The following is a 12,774-nucleotide window of genomic DNA, read 5'->3' on the forward strand; positions in this document are numbered from 1 at the left end:
AAAAACTGATCAGTTAAAAAGGGACCGCAAAACCATACGGCTGTGTCAACAAGCCCTTATGCTGTGGGGAAAAACACTTCTAATCCGCAATGTGCGCAGGAAGCCTTAACTAGCTTGGTAATCAGAATTCTTCCCTCCAGACAAGTGTATAGGTCTCTATTCAGACCCTGGGTTCACATGTGACTGAAAATCCAATGGAAAAATTTGCTGCAGTTTTTGTTGCCAAAACCGCAAGTATTAGATGTGATTTTTGCCACAGAAAAGCCAAACGGACTTCATCCTCGCCATTGCAAAAGAAGAGATCCGCAGCATAAATGGAGATGCTGCAGATTCTAAATCTGCACCACAGGTTAATTTACTTTGGGATTTTTGTGTGCAGTGTGTGAATGAGAATTCAGAAATTCTCAGCCGCTTTGTTGGTACTGTACAACGCTGCGGATTTGCCACACCGACAGCAAGTCTGCAGCTAATTAGGCCCCATTCACATAACCCTATTTTCATTCTGCATACTTCATGGATCTCAAATGGACCCATTGATTTCTATGGGTCTGCAAAAAAAAAAAAAAAAGACAGTACACAGTGTCCGCATCTGTATGTCCGCTCCACAGTCCTGCAAAAAGAGAATTGTGTACAAGAATAGTATATCAATGGTGAAGAAGATGCACAGGAATGCTGATCCTCCAAGAAGGGTGCTCACAGTCCCACAGTGTCACCCCACTGTTGAATAGAACAAAGAAATATAGATAAAAAGACTGGGCACACCTAGGATATGAGGTCAAATACTTTAATTAGTAAATATTTTAATTATTAAAAAACAAAGTAAAATTACAATAGGGTATAGACTGTAATATGTAGAATGTAACTCTGTGTTAGTTTAAGACATTAAACATCAATAATTTAAACTAGAATGTCAAAATAGCAGCAATAGGAAAAGAGAACAAAGCACATTAGTGACAATGGAGGCAATAATGGTTAATAATGATGAAGTCTATTGCTTCCGCAATATAGATGTATCCACCTAAGGATAAATAGGGAGACTATGTTGCTTTATAGCATGCACAATATTTATGGATCCACCTGTGGAGAATAAAATAGTTTGTAGCCTACACAGTCTTGAGTTAACCCTCGATGTATCCAGAGAGGGGGGATTTAAAGTGCCGTCAGTAGAGTCCTTCAGTAGAATATTTACTAGATGTAAATAGCCCGTACACTGTGTAATTAATAATCAATAGATGTTTGCAATTTGCAAACGTGCTGTCGACAGCAGATACACACCGTGTACCTGACCCAGCGGCGTCCCGCTAGCGGTCAGGGTTTAGGCTAAAGTGATGTGCCGACTTTGGCTGGATTACTATACCGGTTTTACAAGAAAGAACAGTCTTACCGGTATGATGGATCTCCGATCTTATCTGCGGATAGTTTCTTCTGTCCGGGGGAGGCTTGCTCAGGTTCGTTCTTTCAGTTTGGTCTTTGCAGCGCTAGATGTTTGCTCCACGTGGATTAGCTTGTGCGAGCATAGACGCTGTGTTACCTTCACCTTTCGAGCTGGAGCTTCTCACTTGATTTCCGCAATATCCTTAGTTAGATCCAAAGATGTGGTGCACTCACATAGGTTCGGGGGTCTGACCAGACGCGTTTCGGGGTTGGGGTATCCCCTTCCTCAGTGGACCACTGAGGAAGGGGATACCCCAACCCCGAAACGCGTCTGTTCAGACCCCCGAACCTATGTGCAAGCCTGAAACCTACACCAGATCCTAGTTGTTGTGCACCTCTTAATAATTTTGGCATATCTCACACCATCGCAAACTACATCAAGACTGGTGATAAAAATGCCAGTATATTTTTTAATATTTTATTAGTAAATCAAAACCCTATTTTTTGGGGGGGAAAAAGACACATTTCTAAACCAGAAGATTTTTATTTACAGGAGTTATAAAGAGAGATATAACAAGGTGAGACATTCAGCACAAATAGAACATTCTTAGCAGCTTTATATTGTTATTTAGAATTACCATTTAGATTGATCTGGGACACAAAATCCTTTTACCAGCAGATACAGTATGTAGGGACATCATGTGTATCAGTCATCATATAGTAAATGATATTCTCTAATAACGCTAGAACCAGCTGTGTACCCCACATGGATCCAGAGATCTCCCCATTCATTGCTCTGCTAGATTTATTTCAAGCTGGCAGCTCAGGGGGCGTGTCCCTTTTTTCAGGGCGGGTGCACTTTGTGCTGCAGCTCTCTCCCTATAAGGCCCCATGCACACGGCCGTTGTTCACGGCCGTGTGCGGGCCGTGGAAACCCGGCCGGGATTCCTCCTGAGAGCAGGAGCGCACGGCGTCACTGGTTGCTATGACACCGTGCGCTCCCTGCTGCCGCCGCAATACAGTAACGCCGTGCAACCAGTGACGCCGTGCGCTCCTGCTCTCAGGAGGAATCCCGGCCGGGTTTCCACGGCCCGCACACGGCCGTGTGCATGGGGCCTAACTGTCACAGCTTTTAACAGTGGAATTGACAGGTGAAGGATGGAGCGGAGCACGTGCATCCGCCTCCGCACGGTGGACAGAGAAATAAGGATAAGAACAAACAGCAGGAGAAGCTATAGACATACATTTCATTGATTAACACAGTGGATATACTACATTTGTAATTAAATGCAGTTACCAAAGTATCCAGATCTAGGTATTGGTTTGAAAAATGTAGAATATTTTTCGTGGGACAACCCATTTAACAAAGCTTGATGCTGAAAGTGAGCAAACATGTTGAGATTTTATATCCCATGTAACAAAAAGTATAGTGCTTTGTATTTGTGTATAATGAAAAGAATTCACATTCAAGAATAGAAATTCTATATAAAAACACAGGTAGATGTCAATCCACTAGTACGCTATATATCACTCTTTACTGGTTGTTTATATAATTTCTCTCCTATTTTTTTTTATTTTTTTATTTATTTATTTTAAAGGGGTTGTCCTGCCATGATATTGATAAGTAGCTGATCAGTATGAGTCCAAACACTGGGACCTCCCACGACCATGAGAATGGGGGTCCTGGAGTCCCCCCAAATGAATGGTGCAATGGTCACATGGGCCACAGACACAATAGACTGAAGTGGACTCATTGACATTTATGGTAGAGTTTCTTAGGCTTGCTCTGTGTCTTGTGCAGAGGTCAGGAGGGAGCTGATAAGCTGAGATATCATCTATTGTAAATGGTGGATCCTGTGTTTGTGTATAAATTATATATATATCTATGATCCACAATAGGTGAACAGGTCTATCTATCCATCACTGTAATCCTGACTGTGATGATAATGAAATGGCTGCTGAAAAGTTATCTGTACAAACCAAGAAGAGGCACCTATTATTAGGCTTAGTGGCCAGTGCAATTTTAGTATTTAATATAGTGATATAGAAAATTAAAAAGAACATCATATGTATAACATGAAAACTTGATTTCCACAATTGGTCATTTTCTGATGACAATCCCTTTAATGAGAGCATAAGGCACTATTTCCAACTGCTAATTTTGGGCTTCTTCTGCAGCGCACCTCAGATAAGCAGTTGGGAAGGTTTACGGAAGAGATTAATCCCTTTATTTTGTGTATTTAATTCCCTTTCTGGACACTTCAGCAGAATGGAGTACAAACTCTGTAGTGACTCAGTGACGACGGACTTAGAAGTAATTAGAAGCTCTTCCCCAATACAAATGACAAATGTTAAAGCAAATCTAAGACCATAAACTGTTTGTTAATGGCGCGGACGGATTGTTTGAAATCTCTTTTTATTAGTCAAAGATCATATTTCAAAAACTCAATGCAAAGTTGAGTGAGTCACATCATTATGAAAGCAGACATACATCATCAAGGGCAACGCCAGACAATACACGCAAGCATGAGGTGACCACTTATCTGAGACAAACAGTCTCATTAGACAAATGATCTCACAATGGTAGAATCATAGCACAAACAGGTAAACAGAGCAACGGCTCTAACACTGTGTCACCCCACGTAAAAGCTTAGTTCTCAAATATACATGGTATATCTATATAAATCCTGTTAGTGTAGGAGGTATTCAGATATGTTGAGGATGGGGGGGGGAATCTAGAGAATGGTCAGGATTTCCCTCATCATTTATGGTGCGGTGGTACCGAGGTGTAGTGAGTTTAAGTACGCCACTCTATAGTGTAGCCAAGGCTGCCAGATTTGCAGGAAGCGGTCCCTGTCATGGTGTGTCCATCCAATCAGTTCCTCCATTTGGCATATCTGGTGGACCCTATCTCTCCACATATCCAGGGTAGGGGGGTCTACCGACCTCCATTTTACAGGGATCAAGAGTTTAGCAGCCATCAGCAAATGTGTGGTCAAGTTGTGTTTTCCAGGACGGAAAGCTGGGGTAGGCAACCAGAGTAATATCAATTGGGCTGTGAGCTTTAAAGCTGAGTTACAAATCAGATTTATGGTACTCTCAACTTCCGCCCAGAAATTTTTTATGCCTTTACACGACCACCAGATATGAGAAATGGATCCAGTAGCAACATTGCATCGCCAGCACAAGTCTGTGGGGAGCAACTGAATTTTATACAGAAATTCAGGCGTCCTGTACCACCGGAATGCCACCTTAACCGAATTTTCCTGCGTTTTTATGCATTTAGAAAAGCCGTGTGAACACTTTTGCACCCATTTCCTATCAGTATCATTCAAGGTGAGTTGCAGTTCCGTCTCCCAGTCAGCTAACCATGGCGGGGGCCTGGAGTCTCTGGCAGTGAGGATTTGCCTGTAAATGAGAGTGGTGCACTTATGAGGCAAACGTGGTAGTAAGACAAAGTTTTCCAACCATGTTGGGTCTGGCAAGGGGGCGAACTCAGACGACTTGAACCGCCTACACATGGACTCAAAATCGTGTTTCTGTATAAAGTTTTTCCCCAGGTCAGTGTCTCCTGCGAAAGTACTAAAGTAATCAACAGTAGTTTCCAGTCTCACTAAATCTCCCAATCTATGGTTTGACATAGAAAGCCATATTTCAGAGGGATAATTAATTTGGGGGCACAGAAGCGTGGGCAATACCGATATAGGAGCTAGAGGGGAAATCCTACCTTGCCCTGAATGAAGGGCGCGGACGGATTGCAAAACAAAAACCAACTTAGAGTTTACAATGAGGCTTAAAATTAAGCTGAATATTTAGCAATAGGGTTACCTAATGGTGTAAAGATCTCAGCCAGCCTTAAAGGGGTTGTCCAGGATTTTAGTATTGATGGACTATCCTCAAGATAGTTCATCAGTATCTGATTGGTGGGAGTCCGACACCCGCCACCCCCACCGATCAACTGTTTCAAGAGACCACTGTAACTGGTCGCCTCCTCATAGCTTACCAGGCACATGCTGTACATTGTATAGAGGCTATGCTCAGTGTTGAAGCCCTGGCCTATTCACTTGAATGGGACTGAGCTGCATATAGGTCATGTGCATAGAGGCGCCACCTCCTCTTCAAACAGCTGATCGGCGGGGATACCGGGTGTCTGTCCCCCACTGATCAGATTACCTATGCAGAGGATAGGTTATCAGTATAAACAAGCTGCACAATCCCTTTAAATAAAAGCACCCGCTACAATACTTGATTTACCAGAACACTGATGGAGGGGCTCATTTCCTACGCCTTGGGCCTCTTGTACACGACAGTATGTATTTTGCGGTCCACAAAACTGATCCGCTAAAAATACAGATGACATCCGTGTGCATTCCGTATTTTGCGGAACAGCTGGCCCTTTGTAGAACAATGCTATCCTTGTCTGTAATGCGGACAATAATAGGACATGTTCTATATTTTAGCGGTATGGAAATGGAATACACACTGAGTACCTTCTGTTTTTTTTTTTTTTTTTTTGTGGACCCATTGAAATAAATGGTTCCATATACGGTCCGCTAAAAAAAAACTGAATGGAATGAAAATACGTTCGTGTGCAAGAGGCCTTACTCCTTTATAACCAGTTTGTATTTATTTTACTCTTTACAGACATAATCATTGCTCGCTGTCCCCAGTGAAGCTCACAATCTAAGTTCCCTATGTCTTTGGTGTGTGCGAGGTTGCAAACATAAAATAGACATAAAAAATAACTACATGTATAAAATCTAATTAAAATTATTTAAAAAAGAGAGTTAATGAAGGCACTTAATTAAAATAACAAGAATATTCTTTACAACAGTGGTTTACAACCAGCACCTGTTGTGAGACTACAACTCCCATCATAACCTGACAGTAGCTGGTGGGATATGCTGAGAGTTACAAATTCACTGCATATAGTCAGCCACAGTTTGCAAAGGCTTGACAGAACCCATATAAATTTACATTTTTCAGTGATACGAGGAGGTATATCTAAGGGTAGGGTGACTTAAGTCACGGCCAGGATAGCAGAGTAGCGGTGATCCAATAGAAATGAATGGGATCGCTGCACGAGTCCCAAAGAAAATCCAGAGACTAGTGCAGCGATCCCATTCATTTCGATGAGGTTACCGCTACTCTGCTATCCTCACCACCTTCGCCGTACCCTCAGGCTGGGTTTTCACGCTGTGGTTTGGATGCATTTTTGGAGCCACAGGTAAAACCTCCCAGCGGCTCCAAAAACGCATCCAAACTGTAGAGTGAAAACCCAACCTCCTGGCCAAGCTTCTGCAGTATTCCACACTTGACTCTCCCCTTTAGCGAACAGAATTACCACTCCCCCATATTTTAGGCTATGACAAGTTTACTTTCCCAGAAGACCCGTAGTGTGGATGAGAGTCGTGCTTTCAACATAAACTGTTTCTCAACCAATTTCCCTCCTGAAACTGGATATCCTTGGCTGTAAATCGTTGCGCATTCTGTTCAAATGTAAACTCTGGCGTGATCCTCTCATTCATTGTAAGCCCAGTTCACGGCAATTAGTGTTAAACTGCAGGCACCAATACAAATACCAAGAACAACCAGCCCACAGGCCTGGGAACACAAGAGAAAACAAACACAAATTAGTACTTGTGGAAGGAATCAATTTTCACTATGTGAGAACAGCCCATCATTCAGGCTTCAGTTCAGATGATTTGCGGGTTGGGGAAAACAGGTTGGCGATGGCTATTATGTGCAATTGTTCAAAAAACCTTCTGCATGCCAACAGCACAAAGCAGGTTCATGCAGGCTGTTGTGAAAACTGCTTAAAGTGGCTGTCCCATTACAAGAACTTATTCCCTGTAAGTGTCTAATCGGCGGGGGTCAGACTGCTGGGGCCCCCCAAAGATCACTAGAATGGGGACCCATGTTCCCCCGTATAAATGGCACGACGGACACTCATGTGCTCTGCTACTTAACCCAATCTATGGGGCTGCAGGAGATAGTGGAGTACAAGCGCTCAGCCTTCTCCACAAGTCCCATAGAGTTGAATGGTGCGGGGCGGGGGGCACACGTGTCTGCTGCTCCATTCACACTGAGGAACACAGGCCCCAGTAGTAGGACCTCCGCCAATCAGACACGTATCCCCATAGTGGATAGGCAATAGGTTTTTGTAAACCCCTTTAAAACATAAGACTGTACATAAATGACCAAGACCTGTATCATCTCTGTGATATATGCACAGAAATGCATGTGGAAATGTCCTATAGGCAGGTCCATCTTTAGCAAGGGGCAAAAGGGGCATCTGCCCTGGACGTAATTGCTCCTGGGGTGGGTGTCAGGCTGTCAGCTACACAGGGGGGTGCTGCCATGCCATGCCTGCCGTCACTCCAGGCAGTGAACTGTGAGAGCTGTGATTCTCTTAGGAGAAAGGACCTTAGATGACGACATCACCATGTGACCAGTAACCTAGCGATATTACTGGTCACATGGCTATGAGGCAATCAAAGGTCCTTTCTTTCTACCAGGAGTGTTGCTGCAGGAGAAGTTTGCCTTAACTGTGGAGCTTTTTTTGAGTGAAGATTACATCAGGAAAAGGTGACAGGGGCTGTTATACTAATATACTGTAAGCTACTGTATAGTGTGGGGTGCTGTATACTGTGGGGGGCTATACTGCTCTACTGTATACTGTGAGGTGCTGTATACTGTGGGGTGCTATACTGCTCTACTGTATACTATGGGGTGCTATACTGCTACTGTATACTGTGGGGTACAGTATACTGTATGCTGTGGGGGCTGTATACTGTTGGGGGCTGCATATTGTGGGGTGCTATAAACTGCTCTACTGTATACTGTGGGGTGCTGTATATTGTGGGGTGCTATACTGCTCTACTGTACACTGAGGTGCCGTATTCTGTATAGTTTGGGGTGCTGTATAGTGTGAGGTCCTGTATATTGTGGGGTGCTATACTGCTACTATATACTGTGGGGTGCTGTATACTGCGGTGTGCTATATTGCTCTACTGTATAGTGTGGGGTGCTGTATACTACGGTGTGCTATACTGCTCAACTGTATACTGTGGGGTGCTATACTGCTACTATATACTGTGGGGTGCTGTATAGTGTGGGGTGCTGTATACTGTGAGGTGGTGTATATTGTGGAGTGCAATATTGCTCTACTGTATAGTGTGGGGTGCTGTATAGTGTGGGGTGCTATACTGCTCTACTGTATACTGTGAGGTGCTATACTGCTACTGTATACTGTGGGGTGCTATACTGCTCTACTGTATAATGTGAGGTGCTATACTGCTCTACTGTATAATGTGGGGTGCTGTATACTGTGGAGTGCTATACTGCTCTACTGTATACAGTGGGGTGCTGTATAGTGTGGGGTGCTATACTGCTCTACTGTGGGGTGCTGTATAGTGTGGGGTGCTATACTGCTCTACTGTATACTGTGGAGTGCTGTATAGTGTGGGGTGCTATACTGCTCTACTGTCTAGTGTGGGGTGCTGTATACCATGGGGTGCTATACTGCTCTACTGTGGGGTGCTGTATACCGTGGGGTGCTCTACTGTATACTGTGAGGTGCTGTATTCTGTATAGTTTGGGGGGCTGTATACCATGAGGTGCTGTATATTGTGGAGTGCTATACTGCTCTACTGTATACTGTAGGGTGCTGTATACTGCGGTGTGCTATACTGCTCTACTGTATACTGTGGGGTGCTATACTGCTCTACTATATAGTGTGGGGTGCTGTATACCGTGGGGTGCTATGTTGCTCTACTGTATAGTGTGAGGTGCTATACTGCTCTACTGTATACTGTGGGGTGCTGTATAGTGTGGCATGCTATACTGCTCTACTGTATAGTGTGGGGTGCTACACTGCTCTACTGTATACTGTGAGGTGCTGTATACTGTGGGATGCTACACTGCTCTACTGTATACTGTGGGGTGCTACACTGCTCTACTGTATACTGTGAGGTGCTGTATACTGTGGGGTGCTATACTGCGCTACTGTATACTGTGGGGTGCTATAATGCTCTACTATATACTGTGGGGTGCTGTATACTGTGAGGTGCTGTATACTGTGGAGTGCTATACTGCTCTACTGTGTAGGGTGCTGTATACCGTGGGGTGCTATACTGCTGTACTATATACTGTGGGGTGCTGTATAGTGTGGGGTGCTGTATACTATAGGGTGCTATGCTGCATAATGTGGGGTGCTGGGGTGCACTGTAACGCTAGGGTGAGCCGAGCCCCAGTCTCCTTCCTGCAGAGCTTCCAGCCCTGAGCCCTGATCCTGAGCCGCTGGAGTCTTCAGAACTGGAAGTATTTACAGTTATTCACTGTACCAGATGTGTGGATTTTTTTTGTGTGTGTTGTGGTGGAGGGCGTGATTGCCTGCTAAGGTGTGGGAAGGCGGGATCCAGGGGGCCCAAGTAAATTTTTGCCCAGGGTCCAATCAATATAAAAGACTGTCCTGCTGCCAGGAGAGGAGGTTATTTGCAGCCTTATGTTTAAGATACATTTCTGAACTTAAAGGGAATCTGTCAAAAGGAAATGGAACCCGATCAGACAGAAACCTTGATTCTAGCGGTGTGTCACTTAAGCCTCATTCACACGTCGGTGTTCCACAGATGTGTGCTGTACATGTTCTCAATTTACAGCACACGTTCCCATTCATTTTAATGTGTGTATTTACACATCAGTGTTTTAGCACGGTCCGTTTTTTTAGCACCGATGCAAAATCTGTTTACTAGGTAAGTTGAAGCTGAGCGTGGAGTACTCATAGCGGCTCCTCCTGCCCCCACAAAACTGGTTGATGGCTTTCTCCTTATTACTGAGCATAGAGAGAAAGCTGTTTATCTGCAGCAGATGGCCTGGGGCACCAGTACCTCATGAAAATCAAGGACTTTACAGCTTGCAGATCACTGAGCGGCCTCCTGACTTCAGAAAATGCAACAATGCACTTATACAGAGAGTGCAAGTAAAGCTAAATTAGGAAAGGTTTCCATGTGGTCATTCTCCTGCAGATACCATTATCACTATGCCATGGCATCTACAGTGTTAGGCCTCATGCACACAACTGTATGGAGCTGATGACAATGGGGGAGCTAATGGTACTGGGGGGAGCTGATGGAGCTAGGGGGAGCTGATGGCACTGGAGGGTAGATGATGGCACAGATGACTAATGGCACTGGGAGAAGCTGATGGCACGAAAAACGTTCTTTTAATTAGTTATTTCTTATTAGAGTACTGTATTTATTGTTGGATTAATCGATAGAATACTTGATTACTAAAATAATAGATAGCTGCCGCCCTAGTTTCCAACCGTTACTGCAGCAGCCGGCCTCAGTGAGTGCTGGGCTCCCATGGCGTTCGGGTCGCCTGATATGGGTGAGGTGCATACTGATCACTCGTCAGTGAAATAATTAAACTGATTAATCGCCCAGCCCTACTTATACAATAACACTATGGCGATGCACAGGACATTTTACAGACGTCAACCATGATGGGTACTTCCTCAGTGGTCTAGCACAAATCATGCCCATGTAGGTAGAAGATCTGTGGGGATGTCGTCACACAGAACGGCTATAAATGTCTGAAATACGTGTAGATGATTTTTACCATCTTGGCCGGCGATCATTTAGAAATAATACATGACGGTTTGTGAGGGCCAATGGCAGATAGTTGTTTGTTAAAAATGTGATGTGTGAAGTGTTTTTTGCACGGTTTGTCAACTGAAAATACAAGTGTATGGCATGTAAGGTAAACGTATAAAAAAATTTACATCAAATTTGTTCTCTGTAATTTAGACTAAAGGACTGTCAGCAGGGTAAAGCAATGCTACAAAGCATTTGCTCTTGTACCAAGGCCAATAAAGGGGTCTGCCTCAACAACAACAAGGCTGAGGAAATTAGAGACCAGAAGCTTTCGGCCTCTATTAGTGGACAGGACACTGTAGGACGTTACATAAACATGTAGCTTGGGAATATGCCCACCAAGTTATAGTGGCATAAGAAACAGGAGGTTATACAGAAAACACAACAGGAAGAAGAAATCCACATACCCCAAGTTTCTGCCGGGATAAGAAGTCTTCAAAGCTTAACTTCAAGTACAACATCCCAGGAAACACAAACAGCAGACATGTTGAAGTGGTGGATCCTAAACAGGCGAGAGAAATATCTTCTGAACGGCATTTCTCCAAAAATACAATAGACTTCACGTATCTGTATAATTCAACTTACAACGGTCTGGGATGAGCAATGTTTAATCATAATGGGCATAATGCTGTGCTGATCGGGTATTTAGGCCCACTACTTCAGTTTAAATGGGAACCACACAGAGGTCATGTTGGCAGGGTACTATGCACAATATATGCTTATAGTGAATCTCGCTCTATTATCTATATGTTAGTTTTCGGTCCAAAATTCTGTGCTGAATTACATCTTCATATAACGGTCAGGGCTCCTCTTATTTCTGATAGAAGGAGTTTTAGTTTCTGGATGCCATGTATAAGTAGAGATGGAAAATATAAGATGCTGGCTGCCTGCAGACACCACTAGGGGGAGCTCAGGTGCTGCCAGAATGTTATTTTACATCTAGCAAAGTGAATTGGGCTCTGTTGACATCTGCATCATGAATGAAAACCATTCCACAGAGTCAGGGCCGTCGTGTAGCTGAAATCAACAAAACCTAATAGACTCCACTGATCGGGTTCCATCATAATGTCTATTGTTTTTCCAGAAAAAAAATAGATCAGCATACTGTGCATTTTTCCTGTCAAATGTGAGAACATTAGAGTTGAGCGAAGCGAGCTTAGAACGTTACATCCGAAGTCGCTTCGTTCAAAACTTCGGATTAATACTGTACAGTATTAGAATGTATGGGCTCTGATGAGCCAAAGTTAGTTATTCGCAAAGTTGCGCGTGACTTCGTTGATTAACTTTGGTACCTCGGAACCAAAGCAGAGTTCGGTTTCAAGTTTTAAAGTGGTTTTTAATTACCAAAGTCACGTGCGACTTTGCGAATAACTAACTTCGGCTCATTGGAGCCCATACATTCTAATACTGTACAGAGATGGATCAGTTTCATAGGGACAAATGTGCTGAGAGATGCCCTTTAAGAAAAAGTAGGAAAACGTGTAAAAGTGGGGCAGCTGCCGTAGCAATCAATCAGGTGGATGCTACTAATGCCAATCATTTAAAAACCAGTTTCTAATGTCGCCTCTCCCAATCTGTGATGCCAATTAGGAAATGGAACTTTTAAAGTTTATTCTTCTCCACCTGTATACGTCTGCCTTAGTAAATGCTTCACTATTCCCTTTGTACACGCCCGACACTGGCCGATCATTGCTGACCGTGTCAGACTGTGTACTGAGAGACACCTCATTGACAAGGGCAATGG

General features: G+C 43.7%; 1 protein-coding gene across 1 annotated transcript in view; it reads right to left on the reverse strand.

Annotated features, from left to right (window-relative positions):
* Positions 1-3,771: 3,771 nt before the first annotated feature.
* The window catches only part of SLC38A6 (solute carrier family 38 member 6), a 67,852-nt gene continuing 58,849 nt past the window's right edge, over positions 3,772-12,774 (reverse strand). Inside the window, exons 15-16 of the mRNA XM_044272823.1 lie at positions 11,438-11,532; positions 3,772-6,978 (exon numbers count right to left, since the gene is read on the reverse strand). Coding sequence (XP_044128758.1) covers positions 6,895-6,978; positions 11,438-11,532 — 179 coding nt within the window. The 3' untranslated portion in view covers positions 3,772-6,894. The remainder of the gene's footprint in view (positions 6,979-11,437; positions 11,533-12,774) is intronic.

This window comes from Bufo gargarizans, chromosome 11, assembly GCF_014858855.1.
Source record: "Bufo gargarizans isolate SCDJY-AF-19 chromosome 11, ASM1485885v1, whole genome shotgun sequence".
In the NCBI taxonomy this organism is placed as follows: Eukaryota; Metazoa; Chordata; class Amphibia; order Anura; family Bufonidae; genus Bufo; species Bufo gargarizans.